This window comes from Stegostoma tigrinum, chromosome 37 (genome assembly GCF_030684315.1).
Source record: "Stegostoma tigrinum isolate sSteTig4 chromosome 37, sSteTig4.hap1, whole genome shotgun sequence".
NCBI lineage: Eukaryota > Metazoa > Chordata > Chondrichthyes > Orectolobiformes > Stegostomatidae > Stegostoma > Stegostoma tigrinum.
This window is the reverse complement of record NC_081390.1, coordinates 6,973,330-7,000,313: the sequence shown is the minus strand read 5'-3', so window position 1 is coordinate 7,000,313 and position 26,984 is coordinate 6,973,330. Positions and strand designations below refer to the sequence as shown.

General features: G+C 45.2%; 1 protein-coding gene across 3 annotated transcripts in view; it reads right to left on the bottom strand.

Annotated features, from left to right (window-relative positions):
* The window catches only part of si:dkey-228d14.5 (uncharacterized protein LOC796266 homolog), a 70,754-nt gene extending 44,340 nt beyond the window's left edge, over nt 1-26,414 (bottom strand). The window contains exons 1-2 of one of the 3 annotated variants that reach the window (XM_048563605.2): nt 26,111-26,346; nt 22,015-22,107 (exon numbers count right to left, since the gene is read on the bottom strand). In XM_048563605.2, the coding sequence (XP_048419562.1) occupies nt 22,015-22,107; nt 26,111-26,175 (158 nt within the window). In that variant the 5' untranslated portion in view covers nt 26,176-26,346. The other 2 variants (XM_059640279.1, XM_048563606.2) reach the window with 2 other exon arrangements.
* Nucleotides 26,415-26,984: the final 570 nt, after the last annotated feature.

The window sequence follows — 26,984 nt, the reverse complement described above, 5'->3', positions numbered from 1 at the left end:
ACTTCCAAGTCAGGATGGTGAGCGACTTGGAGGTGGTGGCTTTCCCTTATTTCTGCTGCCTTGTTCTTCGAGATGGAAGTGGTCATGGGTTTGGAAGGCGCTGGGAAGAAGATCTTTGGTGAATTTCTGCAGTGCATCTTGTAGACAGTACACACTGCTGCTACTGAGTGTCGGTGGTGGGGGGAGTCGATGCTTGTGGATGCAGTGCAATCAAATGGGCTGCTTTGTTTTGGATGGTGTCAATTTTCTTGAGTGTTCATGGAGATGTACTCATCCAGGCAAACTGGGGAGTTTTTCATCACACTCCTGACTTGTGCCTTGTAGATGGTGGACAGGCTTTGAGGGGTCAGGAGGTGAATTACTCATCGCAGTATTCCTAGCCCCTGAGCTGCTGATGTAGCCTCTGTGTTTATGTGCTGAGTCCAGTTGAGTTTCTGGTCAATGATAACCCCAAGATGTTGACAGAGGGGGTTTCAGTGCTTGTAACACTGTCGAATGCTAAGAGGCAGTAGTTAGATTGTCTCTGATTTGTGATCATCACAGCCTGGCATTTGTGTGGCGCAAATGTCACTTGCCACTTGTGAGCCCAAGCCTGGATATTGTCCAGATCTTGCTGCATGTGAACATGGGCTGCCTCAGTATCTGGGGAGTTGTGAATAGTGCTGAACATTGTGCAATCATCGGCGACTATCCCCACTTCTGACGTTATCATTGATGAAGCAGCCGAAGATGGTTAGGCCTAGGAGACTACCTTGAGGCACTCCTGCAGTGATGCCCTGGGGCTGAGATGATTGACCTCCAACAACCACGACCATTTTCCAATGCGCCAGGTATGACTCCAACCACTGGAGAGTTTGCCCCCAATACCCATTGATACCAGCTTTGCTCGAGCTCTTAGATGCCACACTCAGTTGAATGCAGCCTTGATGTCAAGGCCTGTCACTCTTAGCTTACTGCTGAAACTCAGCTCTTTTGCCCATCTTTGAATCAAGGCTGTAATGAGATCAGGAGCAGATAGGCTCTGGCAGAACCCAAACTGGGCATCACTGAGCAGGTTATTGCTGAGCAGGTGCTGCTTGATAGCTCTGTCACTGACACCTTCCATCACTTTACTGATGGTCGAGAGAAGACTGATGGGGTGGTAATTGGCCAGATTGGATTTGTCCTGCTTTTGTATACAGGACATATTTGGGCAATTTTCCACATTGTCGGGTTGGTAACGGTGCTGTAACTACTGGAACAGCTGGGCTAAGGGAGCGGCAAGCTCTGGAGCACAAGTCTTCAGTACTATTGCTGGAATGTTGTCAGGGCCCTTAGCCTTTGCAGTGCCCAGAGTCTCCAACTGTTTCCTGATATCATGTGGATTGAATCGAATTGGCTGAAGACTGGTATCTGTAACGCTGGGGACCACTGGAGGAGGCCGAGATGGATCGTCCACTCAGCACTTCCGGCTGAAGGTTGCTGCAAATGCTTCAACCTTATTTTTTGCACAGTTGTGCTGGGCTCTTCTATCATTGAGGATGGGGATATTTGTGGAGCCTCCTCCTCCACAAGTGAATTGTTTAACTGCCCACCACCATTCACAACTGGATGTGGCAGGACTGCAGAGCTTAGATCTGATCCGTTGGTTGTGGAATTGCTTAGCTCTGTCTATCACTTGCTGCTTTTGCTGTTTGGCATGTAAGGAGTCCTGTTTGGTGGCTTCACCAGGTTGATACCTGGTGCTGCTCCTGGCATGCCCTCCTGCACTCTCCATTGAACCCAAGGTTGATCCCCTGGCTTGATGGTAATGGTTGAGTGGGGGATAAGTCGGCCGTGAGGTTACAGATTGTGCTGGAGTACAGTTCTGCTGCTGTTGATGAGCCACAGCATCTCATGGATGCCCAGTCTTGAATTGCTAGATAGTGTGCGAAGTCTGTCCCATATAGCACGGTGATAGTGCCACACACCATGATGGAGGGTGTTCTCAATGTGAAGGCAGGACTTCATCTCCACAGGGACTGTGTGATAGCTGAAGATGAGGTATAAACGTTGTGAAACCACCATACAGGACTATTTTCACACCAAACAGCATAAGCAGAAAGTGATAGACCGAGCTAAGCGATCCCACAACCAATGGATGAGATCTAAGCTCTGCAGTCCTGCCACATCCAGTTGTGAATGGTGGTGGACGATTAAACAGCTCACTGGAGGAGGAGGCTCCATGGAGGATACAGTCATGGACAGATGCAACTGTTCATGCCAGATTGGTGAGGATGAGATCAAGTATATTTTTCCCTTTTGTTGGTTCCCTCACCACCTGCCGCAGACCCAGTCTAGCAGCTATGTCCGTTAGTAGCTGACCAGCTCGATCAGTAATACTGCTGCTGAGCCACTCTTGGTGGTGGATATTGAAATCCCTCACCCAGAGTCCATTTTGTGCCCGTGACATCCTCAGCTGAGAAAGGACAGTACATGGTAATCAGCAGGTGGTTTTCTTGTCCATGGGGTCTGAAGTCAATGTTGAGGACTCCTAGAGCAACTCCCTCCTGACTGTATACCACTGTGTTGCCCCCTCTGCTGCGTCTGTCCTGCCGTTGGGACAGGAAATATCCAGGGATGGTGATGCTGATGTCTGGGATATTGTCTGTAAGGTGTGATTCTGTGAGTGTTACTATATCTGGCTGTTGCTTGACCAGTCTGTGAGACAGCTCTCCCTACTTTGGCACTGACCCCTAGATGTTAGTGAGGAAGACTTTCCAGGATTGACAAGACTGTTTCTGTTGTTGTCTATTCTGGTGCCTAGGTCAATGCCATGTGATCAGTCGGGCATCCTCTGATCCAGACTGAAAACAGATAGCGTCTCAACGTTCACTTCATCTCCCCCCCGATTATGATCCCATGAAACATCTGGGGGTGTCGTTTATGAGCACTATCTAAATGCAAGCAGTTGTTCTTGGTCCTGGAGGTAGTGCTGGAATGAGACTGGAGACTCAGACACTGCAAAGGGAACTGTTTGGGATGGATAAGTTGATGTGGTCTGGATGGCATTTCTTGTGCGTTATATCTCATGATATAAAATGTCACAATCTCCTGTTTGCCTGAGGCTATCTGTTCAAGCTGCTGCTTTCTGTAATGTTTAACTAAACTGTGGGATTTTTTAGTCATGAATGCACTGCAAATATATCTTGTTCTAGCTATTGATGCATTGACCATGAACTTCCTTATTAAAACATACAGTGAGTAAAGCAATACACAAAGCTCCCTTATTCACTTTGATACAGCACAACTTGAAAGTGTCTTTCATTCCCAATCACATGCTTGCCTGGTTCTCTTTTGAACTAATGCCTAATCTATCCTTGCCTTACATTTGTAACTCCCTGTTCATTTACTGAAATATCAATCCTTCGTGGTACCATAAATTCCCTTCCAAGCCATTGGGATATTAAAGATACTCTACTAAAATGATTTGAATGACCAGTACCAGTTGTAACTGCCCAGATACTGATGCAGTTCCTGCCCAATTGCAGCAAGATCTGAATATCATCAGGCCTGGGCTGTGAATTGGCAAGAAACATTCGGAACCAAGATAATAAAATGTGAGGCTGGATGAACACAGCAGGCCAAGCAGCATCTCAGGAGCACAAAAGCTGACGTTTCGGGCCTAGACCCTTCATCAGAGAGGGGGATGGGGAGAGGGAACTGGAATAAATAGGGAGAGAGGGGGAGGCGGACCGAAGATGGAGAGTAAAGAAGATAGGTGGAGAGAGTGTAGGTGGGGAGGTAGGGAGGGGATAGGTCAGTCCAGGGAAGACGGACAGGTCAAGGAGGTGGGATGAAGTTAGTAGGTAGCTGGGGGTGCGGCTTGGGGTGGGAGGAAGGGATGGGTGAGAGGAAGAACAGGTTAGGGAGGCAGAGACAGGTTGGACTGGTTTTGGGATGCAGTGGGTGGGGGGGAAGAGCTGGGCTGGTTGTGTGGTGCAGTGGGGGGAGGGGACGAACTGGGCTGGTTTAGGGATGCAGTAGGGGAAGGGGAGATTTTGAAACTGGTGAAGTCCACATTGATACCATATGGCTGCAGGGTTCCCAGGCAGAATATGAGTTGCTGTTCCTGCAACCTTCGGGTCGCATCATTGTGGCAGTGCAGGAGGCCCATGATGGACATGTCATCTAGAGAATGGGAGGGGGAGTGGAAATGGTTTGCGACTGGGAGGTGCAGTTGTTTGTTGCGAACTGAGCGGAGGTGTTCTGCAAAGCGGTCCCCAAGCCTCTGCTTGGTTTCCCCAATGTAGAGGAAGCCGCACCGGGTACAGTGGATGCAGTATACCACATTGGCAGATGTGCAGGTGCAGGCCACAATGATGCCACCCGAAGGTTGCAGGAACAGCAACTCATATTCCGGCTGGGAACGCTGCAGCCATATGGTATCAATGTGGACTTCACCAGTTTCAAAATCTCCCCTTCGCCTCCTGCATCCCTAAACCAGCCCAGTTCGTCCCCTCCCCCCACTGCACCACACAGCCAGCCCAGCTCTTGCCCCCCACCCACTGCATCCCAAAACCAGTCCAACCTGTCTCTGCCTCCCTAACCTGTTCTTCCTCTCACCCATCCCTTCCTCCCACCCCAAGCCGCACCCCCAGCTACCTACTAACCTCATCCCACCTCCTTGACCTGTCCGTCTTCCCTGGACTAACCTATCCCCTCCCTACCTCCTCACCTACACTCTCTCCACCTATCTTCTTTACTCTCCATCTTCGGTCCGCCTCCCCCTCTCTCCCTATTTATTCCAGTTCCCTCTCCCCATCCCCCTCTCTGATGAAGGGTCTAGGCCCGAAACGTCAGCTTTTGTGCTCCTGAGATGCTGCTTGGCCTGCTGTGTTCATCCAGCCTCACATTTTATTATCCTGGGATTAAAAGTCTCAGGATGACCATGAATTTATAGCTGATTGTCTGATTCACTAACAGGGAAGGAAATATACACTGCTTTTGGCCTAAATGTGACTCCAGACCTGTTGCAATTTGTCCTAACAAGCCATTAGATTCTATTTAAATTCTGAAATGTTTCATAAAAAAGAATGAGATTGAACAGATCACCTACATATCTCTTAGGCACCAGAAACCACATCAACAACCTCAGACTGTCAACCCTGCAAAGCCCTCCATATCAACATCAGGGGCCAGTGCCAACATTGGGGGAGACGCCATACAGATTTGTCAAGCAACAGCCTCCTATAATCATACCCCATGGAACTGTACCTTCCAGACAATGCAACCATCATCCCATGGTATGTCCTGTCCTACCAGTAGGTCAAATCCAGCAGAGGTGGCAGCACAATGGTATATAGTCTGGAAGGTGATACCCCAGAAGTCTCATGGCATCATTCCAAACAGGAACAAGTAAATTTCCTGGTCATTGTTATATATCATGCCTCAGCTGATGAGTTGGTACTCGTCTGTGCTGGGAAATGCTGAGGGTTCCAAGGGTGCACTGGGGCTTTCAACTTCTGTCGCTAAGAGTGGTTCAGCAGCATTTCTACTGACAGAGCTGGTAGGTTCAAAAGGACACAGCTGCTCAATTGTGGCCGTTGGCGTGGGAACCAACAAGATGGACAAACATACTGGACCTCATCCTCGCTGCCGATATCTCCGTCCATGACAGTATCGGTAAAATTGACAACGCACAGTCCATATGGAGACGAAACCCTACCTACATACTTAAAATACCTTACATTGTGTGCACTTAAACACAATCTGCAACCTCATGGCCTGGTATATACCACCAAACCAGGTGTAGGACGGCATGTCAGGAGAAGCACCAGACATACCTGAAAATGAGGTGTGAACCTGGTGAAGCTACAGTACAGGACTACTTGTGTGCCAAACAACAAAAGTAGCAAGTGATGGACAGAGCTAAGTGATTCCACAAACAACAGATCACGTCTAAGCTTAGCAGTCCTGTCACATTCATGAATCAGTTAAGTAACTGGAAGCTCCACAAAGCCCCATCCCCATTAATGAGGAACCCAGCATATTTGCAACAATCTTCATTCAGAATTACTGAGTGGATGATCTAATACAACCTCTTTCATTAGTCACCAACATCACAAATACCAATCTTCAGCTAATTTGATTCACTCCATGTAGTCTCAAGAAATACACAATAGACAATAGGTGCTGGAGTAGGGCATTCAGCCCTTCGAGCCAGCACCACTAACTCTAACGGTTAGAGGTGCTGGATAATGTAAAGGCTATGGGCCCTGACAACATTCTGGCAATAGTACTGTAGGCTTGTGCTCCAGAGTGTGCTGCTCCATTAGACAAGCTGTTTCAGTGCAGATACATCACTGACATCTACCCAACAAGGTGGAAAATTACCCAGATATGCCCTGTACATAAAATTCAGGACAAACCCAACCCAGCCAATTACTGCCCCATCAGTCTTTTTTTGATTCATTCATGGCAATGTGGGCATCACTGGCTAGGTAGCATTTATTGCCCAGAGGGCAGTTAAGAGTCAACCACATTGCTGTGGGTCTGGAGTCACGTGTACACCAGACCAGATAAGGATGGCAGTTTCCTTCCCAAAAGGACATTAATGAAACAGATGGGTTGTTCCTGACAATCGGCAATGGATTCATGGTTGTCATTAGATTCTTAGTTCCAGATATTTTATTGAATTCAAATTCCACCATCTGCCATAGGCAGGATTCAAACCTAGGTCCCCAGGATGTTATCTGGGTCTGTGGATTAACAGGCCAGCGATAATACCACTAGGCCATCGCCTCCCAGATGACACCTTTCTCAACCACCAGTAAAGTGATGGGAGATGTCATAAACAGTGCTATCAAGCAGCACCTGCTCAGCAATACCTTGCTCAGTGACGCCCAATTTGGGTTCCGCCAGGGCCACTCAGTGCCTGACCTCATTACTCACCTGGTCAAAAATGAAAAAGTGAGCTAAATTCCAGAGGTGACACAAGAGTGAATACCCTTGACTTCAAAGATAATGGGAACTACAGATGCTGGAGAATCCAAGATAACAAAGTGTGAAGCTGGATGAACACAGCAGGTCAAGCAGCATCTCAGGAGCACAAAAGCTGACGTTTCGGGCCTAGACCCTTCATCAGAGACGGGTATGGGGAGAGGGTTCTGGAATAAATAGGGAGAGAGGTGGAGGCGGACCGAAGATGGAAAGTAAAGAAGATAGGTGGAGAGGAGAGTGTAGGTGGGGTGGTAGGGAGGAGATAGGTCAGTCCAGGGAAGACGGACAGGTCAAGGAGGCGGGATGAGGTTAGTAGGTAGGAAATGGAGGTACAGCTTGAGGTGGGAGGAGGGGATAGATGAGAGGAAGAACAGGTGAGGGATGCAGGGACGGGCTGGGCTGGTTTTGGGATGCAGTGGGGGAAGGGGAGATTTTGAAGCTTGTGAAGTCCACATCAATACCATTGGTCTGCAGGGTTCCCAAGCGGAATATGAGTTGCTGTTCCTGCAACCTTCAGGTGGCATCATTGTGGCACTGCAGGAGGCCCATGATGGACATGTTGTCTAAGGAATGGGAGCCCCTGATATCAAGGCCGCATTCAACTGAGTGTGGCATCAAGGGGCCCCAGCAAAACAAAAATCAATGGGTATCCGGGGTGGGGGGTAACTCTCTGCTGGTTGGAATCATTTCTATTCCAGAGGAACATGGCTGTTGCTGTTGGAGATCAGTCATTTCAGCTCCAGGATACCTCTCGAGGAGTTATTTAGCATAGTGTCTTTGGCCCCACCCACCTCAGCTGCTTCATCAATGATCTTCTGCTCATTGTAAGGTCAGAACTGAGGTATCCATTGATGTTTGTACAACGTTCAGCATCACTCTTCAGATACTGAAGCAGTCCATGTCTAAATGCAGCAAGACTTGGACAATATCCAAGTTTCAGCTGACAACTGGCAAGTAACATTTGCACAACACAAGTGCCAGGCCATTACAATCTCCAACAAGAGAGAGTCTAACCATCAACCATTGATATTCAATAACATCACTGAATTCTCTACTATGAATATCTTGGGGGTTACCCCTAACTAGAAACTGAAATGGGCTTGCCATATAAATAATGTGGCTACAACAGCAGTCAGAGACAGGGAATCGTGCAGCAAATAACTCACCTTCTGATTCCTGAACTCTGTCCACCATCTACAAGGCAGGAGTGTGGTGGAGTATTCCCTACTTGCCTGGATGTGTGCAGCTCCAGCAACACTCAAGAAGTTTGACACCATCCAGGACAAAACGGACCATTTGATTGGCACCATATCCACCAACTCTCACTCTCTCCATCACCAATGCTCTGCCGCAAAAGCGTGAACTATCCACAAAATGTGCTACAAAAATTCATCAGGACACCTTTCAGACTCAGAACCACAACTTAGATAAGGACAAGACAAGGGCAGCAGATGCATCGAAACAATACTGCCCACAAGTTCCCCTTCAAGTCACACACCATTCTGACTTGGAAATATATTGCTCTACCTTCATTCACATTGGATCAAAACCGTGGAACTCCCTCCCTAACAGCATCATAGTTGTACCTACCACATAGGGACTGCAGTAGCTTAAGAAGACTGCTCACCATGACCATCTCGCAGGCAATCAGTGATGGATAAAAGATAATGGTCCAACTAGTGGCAGCTATACACCAAGAATTTTCTTTTTAAATTGCTTTTCCTGGGATCCATGACTTGCAGTGTTATTGAGCTGTGGTTGGGTCTTGAAATGATTGAATCTGACATTGTTTGAGGGAGAGAAGAATAGGTCCAAGGCTAGTATTTTAAACTTAAATAAAAACCATTATGATGACACGAAAGTAGAGCTAGCTAAAATGAATAGAAAAATGAACTCACAGGATTAGTCAATAAAGCCACAGTGACAGATATTTGAAAGAATTCTTCAGAATACTCAGAAGAGATGCCTTCCAATGAGAAAGAAAATATCCTAAGGGAGGAGCTAACATCATGGGTGATTAAAAAATGTTAAGGATTGTGAAAACACCTACAAGGGCCATGGAGAAACACCATCTAATCTCCAAGTGAAACTCATTGAGTATGAGTTCCTTTGATATGGGCATTAGTCTGCCTAGCTGGAACGCATCACCTGAGCCCTTTGTGAAGCAGACCCAGGGATGTGTCTGCGGAACTATCTATTCCAGACTGAAACTAGTCTATGGATATAGTGTAAGATAATAAAGTGCTAAGCTGGATGAATACAGCAGGCCAAGCAGCATCTCAGGAGCACAAAAGCTGATGTTTCGGGCCTAGACCCTTCATCAGAGAGGGGGATGGGGTGAGGGTTCTGGAATAAATAGGGAGAGAGGGGGAGGCAGACCGAAAATGGAGAGAAAAGAAGATAGGTGAAGAGGAGAGTATGGGGGTGGGGGGGGGGAGGTAGGGAGGGGATAGGTCAATCCAGGGAAGACGGACAGGTCAAGGATCTTTTGTGCTCCTGAGATGCTGCTGGGCCTGCTGTGTTCATCCAGCTTCACACTTTATTATCTTGGATTCTCCAGCATCTGCAGTTCCCATTACCACATATGGATATAGTGTTCCTATTTTGGTGTTCAACAAGAAATGATGTTCCTCTCCAGTCGGGTTTCCTGAGTTGTTATAAAGGTAACATTAAATTTAAACATAAGGTGTATCATTGTGCAAAGCTGAGTGGCAGGTCAGAAGATTAAATGGCATACAAAAAAAATGCTGATTAACTAAAATATTAATGAGGAAGGGAAAATTGAAGGATGAAAGAAAGCCAGTTAGAAATATAAACACAGATAGTAAGAGTTTCTGTAGACATTTAAAAAGGAAAGGGGTTAATAAAGTCAACAGCAGTCTTATAGAATGTGAGCTTGGGGAATCAATAATGGAAAATGAAAAACAAAAACAAAAACAAAGGGAGAGGCATAGATAGAGTCGATAGCCAGAGACTATTTCCCAGGGCAGAAATGGCTAGCACGAGGGGTCATAGTTTTAAGCTGGTTGGTGGAAAGTATAGAGGGGATGTCAGAGGCAGGTTCTTTACGCAGAGAGTTGTGAGAGCATGGAATGCGTTGCCAGCAGCAGTTGTGGAAGCAAGGTCATTGGGGTCATTTAAGAGACTGCTGGACATGCATATGGTCACAGAAATTTGAGGGTGCATCCATGAGGATCAATGGTCGGCACAACATTGTGGGCTGAAGGGCCTGTTCTGTGCTGTACTGTTCTATGTTCTATGTTCTATGTTCTAAAAACAAAAATTCCTGGAAAGGGTCAGCAGGTTCACCAATTCAGAAGAAGGGTCACTGATTTCTCTCCGCAGAACCCGAAATGTTAACTCTGATTTCTCTCCGCAGAACCTGAAATGTTAACTCTGATTTCTCTCCACAGAACCCGAAATGTTAACTCTGATTTCTCTCTGCAGGACCCAAAATGTTAACTCTGATTTCTCTCCACAGGACCCGAAATGTTAACGCTGATTTCTCTCCACAGATGCTGCCAGACCTGCTGAACCCTTCCAGCAATTTATGTTTTTGTTTCTGATTTCCTGCATTCATAGTTCTTTTGATTTTGTACGGAAAATAAGGAGGAGCAGGAGAATTGTAAAGGTATTTGGTATCATTCTTCAGTAGTAATATAAGAATCATTCCAAAAATAACTGTAGACAAGGAAATGGAAGGGAGAGTGAAACTCAAAGAAATTACAATCACCAGAGGAGTGGTACTGAGCAAATTGTTGGAGCTACAGGTTGACAAGTCTCTGAGTTCTGATACATTTCATTCTGAAGTTAATAGGGTCTTAAAAGAAGATACTAAGTGTGATAGTTGAGGTATTGGTTTTACTTTTAAAAATTCCCAAGAATTGGGGAATATTCTACATGAAAGACAAATAGTGAATCTACCAGTTTTATTCAAAAAAGGGAGACCGAACGTTGGATACTCCATGCCAGTTCGCGTAGCGTCTGTCATAGGGAGGGTTAGTGAGCTGCTATTAAATCTATTACAGCAGGGCACTGAGAAAAATACAAGGATAATGGAATCCACAGTTTTGTGGAAGGAACTTATGTTTAAATTATTTATTAATTAGTTGAGAATATAAGATATGACATGGATAAAGGGGAGCTGATGGATGCACTGTGCTGGATTTCCAGAAGGGATTTGATAAGGTGCCACATCTTAGGTTATTGCAGGAAATAAACAGTAGCAAAATATTCTCATGGCTAGCCAATAGGAAACAGATGGTAGTCATAAACAGATCATTTTCTGACTGGCAAGTTGTAATGAGTAGCGTGCCATAGGGATTAGTGCTTTTTATAGTTTAAGTAAATGACTTAGACAGTGAGGCCAAAGGTATGGTAGCTAAGTTAGCTGACGACACAATGATAGAAAGGAAAATAAGTCACAAAGATGACATAAGGAAGTTACAAATTGATAAAGATAGGTTACGCGTGCGGACAAACATCTAGCAAATAATGCTGGAAAATGTGAAGGTGTCCATTTTGGTAGAACAGATAAAAAAAATGCATACTAGCTAAATGGTGAGAGACTGGAGAGCTCTGAGATGCAGAGTGATCAGGGAGTCATAGTGCATAAAGCTCAGAGGGTTAATTAAGAAAACTAACAGAGTCATACAGAACGGAAACAGACCCTTCGGTCTAACCAGTCCATAATCCTAAACTAAACTAAACTAATCCAACCTCCCTGCACTTGGCCTATATCTCTCCAAACATTTCCTTTGGGAGCTCGTTCCACACATAAACCACTGTGTAAAATATTGCCCCCCACGAATGCCCTTGAAGATCCTCTTCATCAATTTTATGAAATCCAAAATAGTTATCATCTCATCCTTTACTGTTATATTGGCAGTATCCTTTCTCTCTCTCTTGTGACAAGCGATAAAAAAGGTATTTATTTATTGTGAGAAGAATTTAATTTCACACTATTAAGGTTATACCTCATTTATACAGGGCGTTGGCGTGAACACATCTGGAGTACAATGCACAGTATTGGTCATCTTACTTAAGGAAGGATGTAAATGTATCGAAAGCAGTTCAGAGAAGCTTTATTAGATAAATTCTAGATAAATAGGCAAGTTGTCTTATGAGGAAAGGTTGGGTAAACCAGACTTATATTGACTAGCGTGTAGAAGGGTAATTGATGGTTTGATTGAAACATACAAAATTCTAAGGTATCTTGATGGGGTGGGTAGGGAAAAAATGCTTCCTTTGATTGGAAAATCGAGAATTAAGAGTGACTGTTTAAAAATAGTGGGTCCTCCCTTTAAGAAAGAGATGAGACATTTTTTTTCTCATATAAAATCTTTGAGACTATCTTCCTCAAAGGACTGTGGAAGCAAAGGTTTTGAAGCTTCTCAAGGGAGAGGTAGATGGATTCTTGGCGAGGAAAGTGATAAGTTCAGCAGGAACATGGATCAGAACGGCCATGATCTTCTTGGATATTGGACAAGCTCGAGGGGTCCAGTGGTCTCCTCTTTTTCCTAGACTGTCTGGATGTTTATATGTCTTTAACATTAGACAGCAATCAGTAAGTGCATAAGGAAGTACTTCAAAGCAAACAGCAGAAGAAAAACCCAGGAAATGAGAGCTACAGTGACAAGTTACATTTTGAAAGAGTCCACCTGTCTCCCTCAAAGAGGGTAAATCTGACAATACTTCCAGCTCCCTTATCCCCAATTCCTCCCACTGGTTTCATTTCTCACTTCCTGGGCAGTATTTTCTGTGGTGGCAAGAGAGGGTTGGCTTCTAATTAGGCAGGATGGTAGCGTCGTCAATCTCTGATGTCTTCCTGTCTCCCCCCCCCCCCCCCCCCCCACCACCCCGCACCCTCCCACCCACAGAATTAAGTTCTGGGCATGATGCCCCTCCCTGCTGCCAGTTTAGGCCTGTGACCCCAGGCTGGCCAGTTTCCCCTGGTGTGCCTGACAGGTAAAAACCTGTGGGCAGCTTCTCATCTCAGGTGAACGTGGATCCTCAATCACTGCCTGGTCATTTGCATTGGAGGTGTGCCAGAGTGCTGTGTGCCTGCCCTTGCTTCTGATCCTCAGCCAACTGCAAGCCATTGAAGGAGGTGATGGCACAGTGGTAAAATCACAGGCCTAGTAACCCAGCTTAACATCTGGGGACATGGTTCAAAGCACGTCATGGCAGATGGTGAATGTTGAAGTGAATAAATCAAGTCTAATTATTGTTTAAAAAATATCTGGTTCACTAATGTCCTTCAGGGAAAGAAACCTGTCATCCTTGCCCGTTCTGACCTACCTGTGACTCCTGACCCACAGCAATGATGTTGATTCTTAACTGTCCTCTAGGTAATTAGGGCTGTACAAAAAATGCTGGCCCAGCCAGCGTTGCCTGTGTCCCAAGTACTAATAAAAGCAAAACAGACCCCAGCCTGCTCCACTTCATGTTCTGCTCTCTGAGATCCTCATAGGCCTGAATCTTCAAGTTCTGTTTCCAGAAGAAACTGCAACCTTGCTCCTGGCACAGCTGAGTGCGAGGGCTGCCGTCCCCTGACTCTCGCTGACCCCCTCCCCTCCCATCCCTCCCTCCTGGGCCAGTCTTGTTGCTAAGGGAAGATCCCTGCTCTGGTTGCCCTGCCACTGCCTGATGGGTGTATGCTACACCCAAAAGAGGTAATGCAGGCCTCTCACCAATTCTTCCATCGTCAAGTGAGGCCCCTGATGCCTCAAGAAAATTCCACACTATATTTTGACAAATTCCAACTACCTTTCTGCTTGAGGGAGAATCTAATTTTTTTTGCAACTCTCAACCATGCCCATTCCCAATATTTTTATTTCTCCCTTCTTGATCCTCTATTTTCCTTAATCTTGAAATCTCCTGGATTTTGTTACTCTGTATCTCTTTCTCCCTCTCTTTCTTTCTCCCTCCCTCTAATTTTGTTCTTTATTGCCACTAATCACTCTCCTGTTTTTTCATCATCGCTTCTGTCACCACTTCAGATGTCAGATTGGTCTTCCTGGGAGCCAATCCAAGGAAAGCAACAGTGTCCTGGGCAGTGTCCCTGGCTGAGCACTCAGATCCTGTGTGAACCAACTGGCAGAGGTATTCACAAATATCTTCAACCTGTCCCTCCTACAAGTCGAAGTCCCCACCTGCTTCATGAAAACAACCATCATCCCCGTACCTAAGAATGCATGTGCAATGTGCCTGAATGACGAGCATCCACTGACCTAGATATTCATGGAATGCTTCAAGAGGCTGGTCAGGGCCCATATCAATTTCTGTCTGCCAACCTGCCTTGATGCTCTACAGTTTGCCTACTGATGTAACAGATCCTCAGAGGATGCCATTTCCCTCACCCTGCACTTATCCCTGGAACATCTGGACAACAAAGACACCTATGTCAGACCCCTATCATTGACTACAGCTCTGCTTTTAACACCATTATCGTTCCCAGACTGATCTCAAAACTGTGTGACCTTGGTCTCAGCTGTGCCCTCTGCAATCAGATCCTTGGCTTTTCTGACCCATAGGCCGCAATCGGTGAGGACGGGTAACTGCAACTCCTCCACAATAACACTCAATACTGGACACCCCCAAAAGATGCATTCTCAGCCCCCTACTGTACTCCCTGTACAGTTATGTCTGTGTTACCAAATACTAAACAAACACCATCTCCAAGTTCACTGACGACACCACCACATCAAACAACGGCAAGTCAAAATACAGAAGGGAGTTAGTGGGCTTGATGACATGATACAATAAAAACAATCTGTCTCTCAACCTTAGCAAAACTAAAGATCTGATCATCAACTTCACAAAGAAAGGAGAACACGCCCCCATCTACATCAACGGAACTGAGGTTGAAAGAGTCAAGAGCATTGAGTTCCTCAGAGTGATGATTACCGATGACCTGTCCTGGACATCCCACATTGATGGGGCAACCAAGAAGGCACAACAACGCCACTGCTTCCTCAGGCAGCTCAGGAGATTCGGTATGTGCATAACGTCCGCCGCCAACTTCCACAAATGCATCATTGAAATATAATGCCCTGATGCATTACAGCCTGGTGCGGTAAATGCTCTGCCCAGGGCTGTAAGAAACTACAGAAGGTGGTGTGCACAACCCAGACCATCACGGAAGCCAACCTTCCATCCATGGACTGTATTTACACGGCTCGTTGCCGTGGAAAAATGGTGAATGTCAAAGACCCATTGCACCCTGGTAATGACCTCCTACAACCTCTTCTGTCAGGCAGAAGATACAGAAGCCTGAACACACACACCAGCAGGTTCAGGAACAGCTTCTTCCTGGCCATTATCAGACCGCTGGATGGACTTTCTAGCTTCAAATAACATTGATCTTGCTAACGTTGATCTCACCTAGTGCATCCCCTGTGCAATGTAACTTGTATGCCTGTGTCTAAGTCTTTTTAATCTGTACATCCTTTGCTGTGCCACTCATAAAGAGAGCTTTTCACTGAATTTCAGTACACGTGACAATAAATCAATAAATCTCTAGTGTCAGCTCTTTAGTTGTTTGTCATCTCTCTATCTCCCCTTCTTTCTTTTCCCATGAATATGTTTTAGTTTATGAGGTTTTCATGTAAAGATCCCAGTATTCAGATAAATCTGAACTCTGTTCCCTGCTTGCCAGCAAATTCTGGAGAGCACTTTGATGAACACACCCAAGAAATGACTGTCTCCTCCCCGGCAACCACATAACTTCCACACCTTAGCTCTCCCCCTTATCCAAATATTTCACAACACAAGCATTGATAAGTTCTAATTAATTTTGTTACATTTTATCACAGGTTACGTCAGACAGAGGCCAGAGGATTTAGATGTGACAATTGTGACACTGGCTGTTGCTCCTAATTAAGTGAAGACCTTAGTAATTAACAGTTAAACCAAATAAGGTGACTCATATTAACACAGTGAATGCTGCTCTCCTTCAGGTAAAAGGCAGCTCAGGAAGCCTTGGAAAGGGTGCAGAGGAGATTTACTAGGATGTTGCCTGATATGGACGGAAGGTCTTAGGAGGAATGGCCGAGGGACTTGAGGCTGTTTTCATTAGAGAGAAGAAGGTTGAGAGGTGACTTAATTGAAACATATAAAATAATCAGCGGGTTAGATAGGGTGGATAGGGAGAGCCTTTTTCCTAGGATGGTGACGGCAAGCACGAAGGGGCATAGCTTTAAATTGAGGGGTGAAAGATATAGGACAGATGTCAGAGGTAGTTTTTTACTCAGAGAGTAGTAAGGGAATGGAACGCTTTGCCTGCAACGGTAGTAGATTCGCCAACTTTAGGTACATTTAAGTCATCATTGGATAAGCATATGGACGTACATGGAATAGTGTAGATTAGATGGGCTTCAGATCGGTATGATAGGTCGGCACAACATCGAGGGCCGAAGGGCCTGTACTGTGCTGTAATGTTCTATGTTCTATGTTCTATGAAACTGACTGTGACATACCCGGCAATGTAACTGGGATGGATTCAGGTCTCCAGTCTTTACAAAGCTGTTGATTAAGCCACATCTTGCACCCAGTTGTGATCTCCACCTTTTAGAAAGGGGAAAATAGTCTTTGAGATGGTGCAGAGGAGATATAACACAATAGTTCCAGGGATGAGAGATTTTAGCTGTGGGGAAGCCAAGACTTATTCTCCTGGCAGTGAAGGAGGTTGAGAGGAGATGGATGGAGATCCATGTGATAATGATGATCTTATTCTAGACAAAGAAAAGCTGCTCCCTGTGCGTCATGTTACTTGGACTAGCAGTGGCAGATTGATTTAAGGTTTTGGTAAGAGATGCTGAGCAATGGGGGATGACGTGAGGAATAACCTTTTTATATAGGGAGTTAGAATGGTCTGGAACTCATTGTTTATGAGGATGATGGAAGAGGAAATGATCAATGATTCGGAAGAATGAGTGCTGCAGAGTAACAAAAATCGAATGAGGGTGTAGGACTGGCTGGACTGCTCTTCAGAGAGCTAGCAATGGGCTGAATGTCTTCTTCCTGTGCCATAAGTGACTCTAGACTAATTCTGGTGGTAACATCAGATGAGCACCTGTCTCTAACTGATACCCCATCCACACTTTCCTGCCATTGGGCACCAAATGCAAACATCTTGTTTTCCTGTGAACTGCTTTTCCGTTAACAAATTGGGTGATTGTTAACTGTCAGTCCAATTGTCTTTCTCCCAAGTCCAATGCTTTTGCAACCGGTAAACTAAAGTGTTCAAAGAAAACAAGAAAACTGACATTATTTATAACATATATGATTATTCTCTCTCAGTGAGAGCCTGCTGGTTTGTATTTGGAGAGTCACAGTGGGCACGGCACAGAAGGAAGCCATTCAGCCCATCAAGTCTGTGCTGGCTCTCTGGGAGTATCTCACTCAGTGCCATTCTCCTCCATCCTCCTGGTAACTGTGGACATTCTTTTGTTTATAAATATTAGAACATAGAACATAGAACAGTACAGCACAGAACAGGCCCTTCAGCCCACAATGTTGTGCCGACCATTGATCCTCATGTATGCACCCTTAAATTTCTGTGACCATATGCATGTCCAGCAGTCTCTTAAATGACCCCAATGACCTTGCTTCCACAACTGCTGCTGGCAACGCATTCCATGCTCTCACAACTCTCTGTGTAAAGAACCCACCTCTGACATCCCCTCTATATATTCCACCAACCAGCTTAAAACTATGACCCCTCATGCTAGCCATTTCTGCCCTGGGAAATAGCCTCTGGCTATCAACTCTATCTATGCCTCTCATTATCTTGTGTACCTCAATTAGGTCCCCTCTCCTCCTCCTTTTCTCCAATGAAAAGAGACCGAGCTCAGTCAACCTCTCTTCATAAGATAAGCCCTCCAGTCCAGGCAGCATCCTGGTAAACCTCCTCTGAACCATCTCCAAAGCATCCACATCTTTCCTATAATACGGCGACCAGAACTGGACACAGTATTCCAAGTGCGGTCTAACCAAAGTTTTATAGAGCTGCAACAAGATCTCATGACTCTTAAACTCAATCCCCCTGTTAATGAAAGCCAAAACACCATATGCTTTCTTAACAACCCTGTCCACTTGGGTGGCCATTTTAAGGGATCTATGTATCTGCACACCAAGATCCCTCTGTTCCTCCACACTGCCAAGAATCCTATCCTTAATCCTGTACTCAGCTTTCAAATTCAACCTTCCAAAATGCATCACCTCGCATTTATCCAGGTTGAACTCCATCTGCCACCTCTCAGCCCATCTCTGCATCCTGTCAATGTCCCGCTGCAGCCTACAACAGCCCTCTATACTGTCAACGACACCTCCGACCTTTGTGTCGTCTGCAAACTTGCTGACCCATCCTTCAATCCCCTCATCCAACTCATTAATAAAAATTACAAACAGTAGAGGCCCAAGGACAGAGCCCTGTGGAACCCCACTCACCTCCGACCTTTCAGGCAGAATATTTTCCTTCTACTACCACTCGCTGTCTTCTGTTGGCCAGCCAATTCTGTATCCAAGCAGCTAAGTTCCCCTGTATCCCATTCCTCCTGACCTTCTGAATGAGCCTAACATGGGGAACCTTATCAAATGCCTTAGTGAAGTCCATATACACCACATCCACAGCTCGACCCTCATCAACTTTTCTAGACACATCCTCAAAGAACTCGATAAGGTTTGTGAGGCATGACCTACCCCTCACAAAGCCATGTTGACTGTATTTGATCATAGATGGTCATAAATCATATCCCTCAGAATCCTTTCTAACACCTTGCAGACGACAGACATGAGACTTACTGGTCTGTAATTGCCAGGGATTTCCCTATTTCCTTTCTTGAAGAGAGGAATTACATTTGCCTCTCTCCAGTCCTCAGGTACGACTCCAGTGGAGAGCGAGGATGCAAAGATCTTCGCAAGTGGCGAAGCAATTGCATTTCTCGTTTCCCAAAGCAGCCGAAGACAAATCTGGTCCGGGCCTGGCGACTTGTCAATCTTAATGTTTGACAAAATTTTCAGCACATCAGCTTCCTCTATCTCTATCCATTCCAGCATGCACACCTGCTCTTCAAAGGTTTCATTCACTACAAAGTTCGTTTCTTTCGTAAAGACAGAAGCAAAATACTCATTTAGGGCTTCCCCTACCTCCTCAGACTCCACACACAAGTTCCCTATGCTATCCCTGATCGGCCCTACTCTTTCTTTGACCATTCTCTTATTCCTCATATAAATGTAAAATGCCTTTGTGTTTTCCCTGATTCCTTCTGCCAAGCCTTTCTCGTGCCCCCTCCTGGCTCTCCTCAGACCTTTTTTGAGCTCCTTCCTTGCCTGCATGTAATCCTCTCTAGCTGAACTTGACCCTAGCTTCCTCCACCTTATGTAAGCTACCTTCTTCCTTTTCGCAAGAAGCTTCACCGCTCTTGTCATCCAAGGTTCCTTTATCTTACCCCTTCTTGCCTGTCTCAGAGGGACATATTTAGTCATCACTCGCTACAACTTTTCCTTAAACAGTCTCCACATGTCTATAGTGCCTTTACCATGGAACAATTGCTCCCAGTCCATGCTTCCTAACTCATGTCTAATCGCGTCATAGTTTCCTCTTCCCCAATTAAATATCCTCCCATTTTGCCTAATCCTCTCCTTCTCCATAGCTATGTAGAATGTGAGGCAGTTATGGTCACTATCACCAAAATGCTCTCCCACCAGAAGGTCTGATACCTGCCCCGGCTCGTTTCCGAGCACCAGGCCTAGAATGGCCTCTCCCCTCGTCGGCCTGTCAACGTACTGCGTTAGGAAACCCTCTTGAACACACCTTACAAAAACAGCTCCATTCAAATCTTCTGCTCGAAGGAGGTTCCAATCAATATTAGGAAAGTTAAAGTCACCCATTACAACAACCCCACTGCATCCACACTTTTCCAAAATCTGTCGACCTATGCTTTCTTCAATCTCCCTGCTGCTATTGGGGGGCCTGTAGTAAACCCCTAACGAGGGGTTTCAGAGAACTGTATAATTCATGGATGTTTCAACTGACTCCAGGGCAATCCAGGAGTGGTGGGGCTCCTCCCCATCCCATCCTCCCCACCCCAGTTCCGGCTTCAGGCTGTTGACATGACACAGCAAAACCTGGCCTGCTCAGTTTGAGCAGTCAACAGGCCTCACTTGCACAAATAATGAGATCAAATAGGAATCTGTTATAAAGTGTCAGTAAAACGAATTGGACAATTCTGTTGTGAGCTTTCCCTTATCCAACAGATACAAGGCCAGTGTCTTTTGTAACACAAACAATCACCACATTGATGCTTTTTGAGAGCTAAGTCACTGAATTCTGATTAGAGAGGGATTCAAAGAAATTATCATAGGCGTCAAGGAGGTGCAAGAACAAAAGCAGCTACACAGAATGCAAACAAAATTAATATTACAGTCATTTCAACTCAGGCCTTGACAGAAGCAAGGTGGTTGTTTTATTAAGAACTGAATTTTGGAACCATATTTTTTGTAATGGCTGACTCATCTCTCACAGCAGGAAATACAGTTCGAATTGCCACAAGATTTTCTTATTGTGTCTAATCTCAGACCTGCTGTCAATATTTACCCTGGCGTTACTCACTGACTTGTACAGTTCTACCAGTGGGCCATTTTCAAAAAAGTAACATACAAGAGGACTGTAACCAAACCAAGACTCAATTCTCTGCACAGTCAGTCCTTCAATTCCATTATACCCCCAAGGGCAGCTGTGAAATGCCAATCAATGTGTACCCTGGCACTAAATGGGCCCCATCTGGGTAACATTCAGCAAATGGGACTAGTTCAGTTTAGGAAACCTGGTTGGCGTGGACAAATTGGGCCAAAGGATCGATGACTTTCATGTCAGAGCCAGAACATTGAGGTTTCAATCCCGCTCCAAAGACCTGTGCAGATATTTTGAACTGAACTGAATTGAATGATTTATTGTCACTTGTATTTATTAGATAAATAGTGGAAAGTGTAATATATCAGCATGCTCTAGCGCCATGTTGACTTACAGAAGATATGAAGGCATAAAACTGAAATTAAGATGTAATCTTTAAATATAACTAAAAACAGAATTCATCTCTCCCTTCTTGTGCTGCACTCGATACTGAGGGAGGACAATATCTCCACAACAGTTTCTGGGCCCACCAATGCCCCTGCATCACCGTCCATTCCAAGAATGCCAATTCGGGCCTTCTGCTGAATTCCAAAGCAGTACTGAGGGAACACTGTTGTTGAAGGGATAAAGTGGGGAAATGGGGCAGGAGGTGAGGGGAAAGGTGACCATCAGCTTTGCCAAGGAGTAGGTTTTAAAAAACTTCTTAGGCGGGGGGAGGGAGTTCCACAGTCTGAGGCCTAGGGAAGGCCTTCAAGCAGCACAAAAAGGAACAGAACAAAAGGAGCCAAGAGTGAGGGGGAGTGCAAGGCCACAAGAGAATGGAAAAACACTGACTTGCTGCTGGTATTTGCTTAAACTGATGAAGAACACTTGTTGCAGTAGGAGATTGTGGTGTAGTGGCGATGATACTGGGCAACAGTCCCAATGTTCTGGGGGGACTGCCTCAAACCCCCCCAGGGTCTAATAAATTTGAAAGTGGTGTTACAACTGGGGAAGGAATCAACCATCCTTACCTGTAAGAGGAGAATAATAGTGAGTTTGTTCGCAGCAGACAACTTGAACATGGGGACCAGTGCTAGAGCACTTTAATTGTAATTCTATGTGAATTTTATGGGGCCGTAAGTGACTCCTAATAGCCAGCTCATAGCACTGTTGTTAGTTTATTGTATTATATTTTAAGTCTATAGACATATTTGATTTATGCACTCACTGGAATGTTGAGATTCTGGTTTAGTCGGGTCTGTTTGCAGATTTTTTGCAGAATCTCATGGGCAATCCTATCCTGTCAGTACTGCCTTCCCATAATTCAGCAGGTTAGCTGACACTCCACAGTCCCAGATTACAGCTGTCACACTTTCATTGCCTTTATTATCCAACCACGTCAACAATAGCAGTTACACCCTAAGAGAATGACTCACCACAGAAGGATACCATTCGCGCCTTCACCAAGTTGCCAGCGGTTTGAAAGGGCAATCCAACTAGTCCCACCCCCTTGCTCTTTCTCCATTGCCCTGAAAAACATTTCCATTTCAATATTTATCCGATGTCCCTTCTTAAAGTTGTTTTTAAATTTGCCCTTTAAGTAAATGCATTCCAGGTCACAACAACTAGGCCACTACTCAATTACAATCTGTATCTCTGCTCCATTTTGCCGCCTTGGGTTGTTATTGGATGGTGTGAGCGCATTTTTGAAGTTGATGTTTTATATTTTCCAGAGATAATGGGAACTGCAGATGCTGGAGAATTCCAAGATAATAAAATGTGAGGCTGGATGAACACAGCAGGCCAAGCAGCATCTCAGGAGCACAAAAGCTTTTGTGCTCCTGAGATGCTGCTTGGCCTGCTGTGTTCATCCAGCCTCACATTTTATATTTTCCAGTTTGTTTATATCCTCATCGTTGCAACTTGCTGAGCGGAAGAAAATTCCCACCTTTTATCTGTTTTCTTTGCCTTGAGATTTGTGCCAGCATGGTAACACAGTTGGGTTAAATGAGCCTCACAAAGTCTGTGACTCTGATTGAATTGTTGTTCCTTCTAATGCTTCGCAGTTCTGAACGTAAAGGCTTTTACAGCATTATCAATTTTGTTTTGTTCTCAGAAATACGGTCCCTGTCCTGTTGCCCTCATGACATGGTTACCATGACAATACATGCCCATCCTGTTTGCCAGGCCTCCATCCTCCCTGTCACTGTACAGTGTCCAAGCAATCTGAAGGTACCAATGCAAGGCTAGTATTTCAAATCTACCTCCCTTGTACTGAAATGTGCCTGGCCACTGTACGTTCAGTCCAGTGTATTTTTCTTAATGTTTCTAAGGTACAGCTTGATTCCATCATCACTCACCCTTCCTCTGCCCCTTCCCCACCAGTTTTCTGCCTTCCCTTCTGAAGCCAATGTCTCATGTAAGGGTACAGGCCTGTGGTAACAGTTATCTCCTCTACCTCATCTCTTCATGGACATGCATTCACAATCAGTGCCACTGCATTATCCAACTTTAATGTGGGTCTACCCACAGCACACGGACTGCAGCAGTTTAAGAAGGCAGCTCACCACCTTCTCCAGGGAAAATAGGGATGGGCAATAAATGCTGATGATGGAATCAGGCTGTAACCTAGGAACATTAAAAAAAATCCACTGCACTGAACTTGCAGTGGCCAGGCACACTTCAGTATAGGGAAGGTAGATTTGAAATTTAGCTGGTTAAGCCAAATGTTGCCCTCATCCTTGAAAAGATCTGTATTTACACAGTGCCTTCTGTAATCTCAGGCAACCTAATGCATCTTGTGGCCCATTCATTGCTTTATGTGAAGTTGGGTGTCGGAAATGCAGCTGCCAGTGGCTGTTCCTCTAGCTAATGATCAGATAATCTAGTTTCTGAGAGCCTCACTGAGGGACAAAGATTGACCAGGAAATCAGAGATAATTTTCCCGCTCTGCTTCAATACAGTGTCATTGGGATCATTTGTATTTATTTGTGAATGCAGGCAGGTGTCTGAAAGGCAGACTTCCAACAGTGGAGCACCTCTCAGTCCTACATTACACTAATATCTCTAAAAGGGATAGCCTTCAGGTACTAATGAGCGCATGTTACCAGCTGAGACCTCCATTCCTCACTCCATTCCCGCTAGCTTCAGCGAGAGGATTTGCTTTACCTGCTTCAACTGGTGGGTATTAAATTCAACTGTAACACCCTTCCTGTTGCCATAGTGATAATCAATTAACTTGACACAGGCATATGTTCCGGCACACAGCCTTCACCTGTGATTGAACTACTCAGAGGTCTTCCCAGCCTGGATCTGGGGTGAAAACAGGCTAACATTATCTGTGAGTGTAAACTCCCTTCAAGCAATTAAATGCATTAATTTTTGCTTCAGTACATTCCATATGGCAGGGATTACATTGAAGGGTCACTGCTGACAAGATCTAAAGTGATTCATTAATCTTATTTTCTTGCTTACTTGTGGGATGTCGGCATCACAGGCTGGGCCAGCATTTATTGCCCGTCCCTAGTTACCCTGGAGAAAGTGGTGGTGAGCTGTCTTCATGAATTGCTGCAGTCCGTGTGCCGCAGGTTGATCCACAATGCTCTTAGGGAGGGAATCCTAGGGTTTTGACCCAGTGACACTGAAAGAACGGCAATTGGCTTCCAAGGCAGGATGGTGAGTGGTTTGGAGGTTTTGGTGTGTTGCTCTGGTCCTGTAAGATGATAGTGGTTGTGGATTTGGAAGGTTCACTATTTCAATTTATAGCTTTCTCTTTGCCAATAACATTCAAGCATCATGCCTATAAATCAAAACTGCTGCTCATAGATCAGTGACTGGAAGAGCAGGCAACAAAACTTGGCCATTAATCCTCTAAAAGACTACATTGATCAACTTGTCAGCTCATTGTTCTTGTGGGGATTTGCCTAACATTCCCCAGGACAGATTCTACCTAAGGCTTTCTGCCTTAGAGATACATTCCCTTTACCATTCCTTAAACAAATTATTGCAGCCCTGGAAGCTAGATGAAAATCATAGATTCATATTCCTACAACAGAAACATGCCCTTGTGGAGTTACATTATACTAGAGGGTTATAACCTAACCCACCCCTCGGATAACACACAACATGAGAACATAGAAGCATAAGAAATAACAGCAGACCATTCAGCCCTCAAGCCTTCTCCATTATTCTTCTAGATCATGGCTGTCCACTATGGGCTGGAGTATGTCTAATTCCACAGTAGATGTAAAGCTAGCAGAGACTGAGCACAATTTACTGCAGAGAAGCCCTACCTGTTACTGCAGTATTTGAAAGATGGAAGACAGTGAAATGAGCAGGGGTACAGGGATGGGGAGAAAAGGCAGAATATTGGCAGTAGGGTGATAGAATCATTGCATACAAGTTGGACCAAATGTTCTCCCTCTATGATGATTCTGAATCTAGGCACAATGCAAGCCATTAGCTAGGATCATTATACAACACTCAGCAAACCTGACCGCCTGCAGTACAAACAGCGGAGGTACTGTCGATACAGACACTCAAACCAAGCCAAGGAAGGAACAATTTGCCCACTCCAACTCGTGGCACTTTCCAAACGACCGCAGCCAAGTTCCCAAAGCTCGCTTTGGGTTGTTACACACAAGTGACACAGGGCAGCAATCTTTGGTGCAAACTCGGAACAAAGTAGGAGAGTTTTTTTTCTAGAAAAGCGTAACTGCTGGCAGAAAGAGTCAGGTGCTTCGAATTGAACGGGATGGTTTAACTTTTTCCCACATCCCCAGCCCCCAAATCCACAGACACTGGCTACAATCAAGGCTTTGCTAAACAACATTATTCTGGTAACAATATCACTTGTAGGAGCCAATGTTAAACCCTTATAAGCCTGAATCAACAAGAATGAGCCCTGGAGAACGTCTGACATTCCCTTTAATGTTAAATTGGTGTGAGAGGTAGAAGGGATTAACCATCGAGCGTCAGCAATAATCTCTGCCTTTACATAGAAAATCGTTTGGGATTAAACACAATTCTCTTAAATTTCTATAAGATGGAGTGTCTTTAAGAGATAAAGGCAAAACAAACATCAAGAAATGAATTTCAGAAATCAATGTCAGCACTTACATATCATCCCAAGAAAAGGGGTAGTCAAATTTTGGGGGCAGACTGCATTTAGTCACTACACAACAACGTACACACGATTCTCATTTAAACGTTTAAAAGGCACGACTACATCTCCTGAATTGCTTCTCATGAAGTTTCGAAAGTCATTGAGAAACAAGAAAGACAGGCCAGAGCTGGGGATCCCAGAAAGGTCCCCCTCTCTGGGGAATGAGATTTTAGTTTTGAAGGTGAGCGCTGGCAGGAGATGATTTGGACTCTGAGAATGGCAGAGAAGAAGAAAGGAAAACAGCGAAGAAAAAAAAGTTTGATTTCAACCCAAAAAGAAAGGAGAAAGAGAGAGAGGGAAGTGGGATGGAGGCAGGGAACAGGATGTAAGAGGGAGTGGGCTCAGGAATGAGAGGAATTGGTGCTTACACTGTCCAGGTTCCCGCGATGGACACCACACTGGTCAGCAGAGGCAACAAAAGCCAGCAGCTCATGTTGGTTCCGGGCTACACAGGCGGCAGCACACACGATCACCCCCTCCTCAGGCAGAAGCATCGGAGGGGGACTGACTGGCAGCAAGGAATCCCTCTCTAGCCGCGATCAGCTGGGACACACACACACACACTCTCACACACACACTGACAGAAACGATCCACTCTTTAAAAAGCAAGCACACACCCAAAGTGCAACTAGCCTGAGTCAGGAGGAAGTTACATCTGTCTCGCTCCTCTCTTTCTCTCACTCCCTCTCTCTTTTTAAATGCAATATTGCTTTGCAGACACTAGATTCCAAGGCTGCAGGTCGTCCTCGCTATATCTAGACCCACACATTGCCACTGATATTCATAAAGCTGAGATTTTTTTTAAAGGGACAGTGCGGCAGGAATTAATGACTAGACAAGAATGTCCCGTTTAACGGGGCTGCCATCACAATCCAGATATTCTTGCCACTCACACACACACATGCACATTGGTTGACACCACTGCTGGGAAGTTTCCTCTGTTAAGTAACTGCCCCATCAGCTTCCCCATCCTTGCTGCCCATCACCAGGGTCAATATGACTGGAAACAACACATATTGCTGGAGAAACTCGGCACATCTGGCAGCATCTGTGGAGAGAGACAGAAAACAGAGTCAACGTTTTGGGTACAGTGTCTCTTCATCAGATTCTCATCAGTAAAACCAGAGACTCCTGCTGCCCCACTCTTCACTGTTGATCTGCAAGCCTGGAATATGGACCATAAACAGTCTATTTGACTGAAATCCTTAACTCATTTCCACACGGGTCACTTCAGCCTCGCAG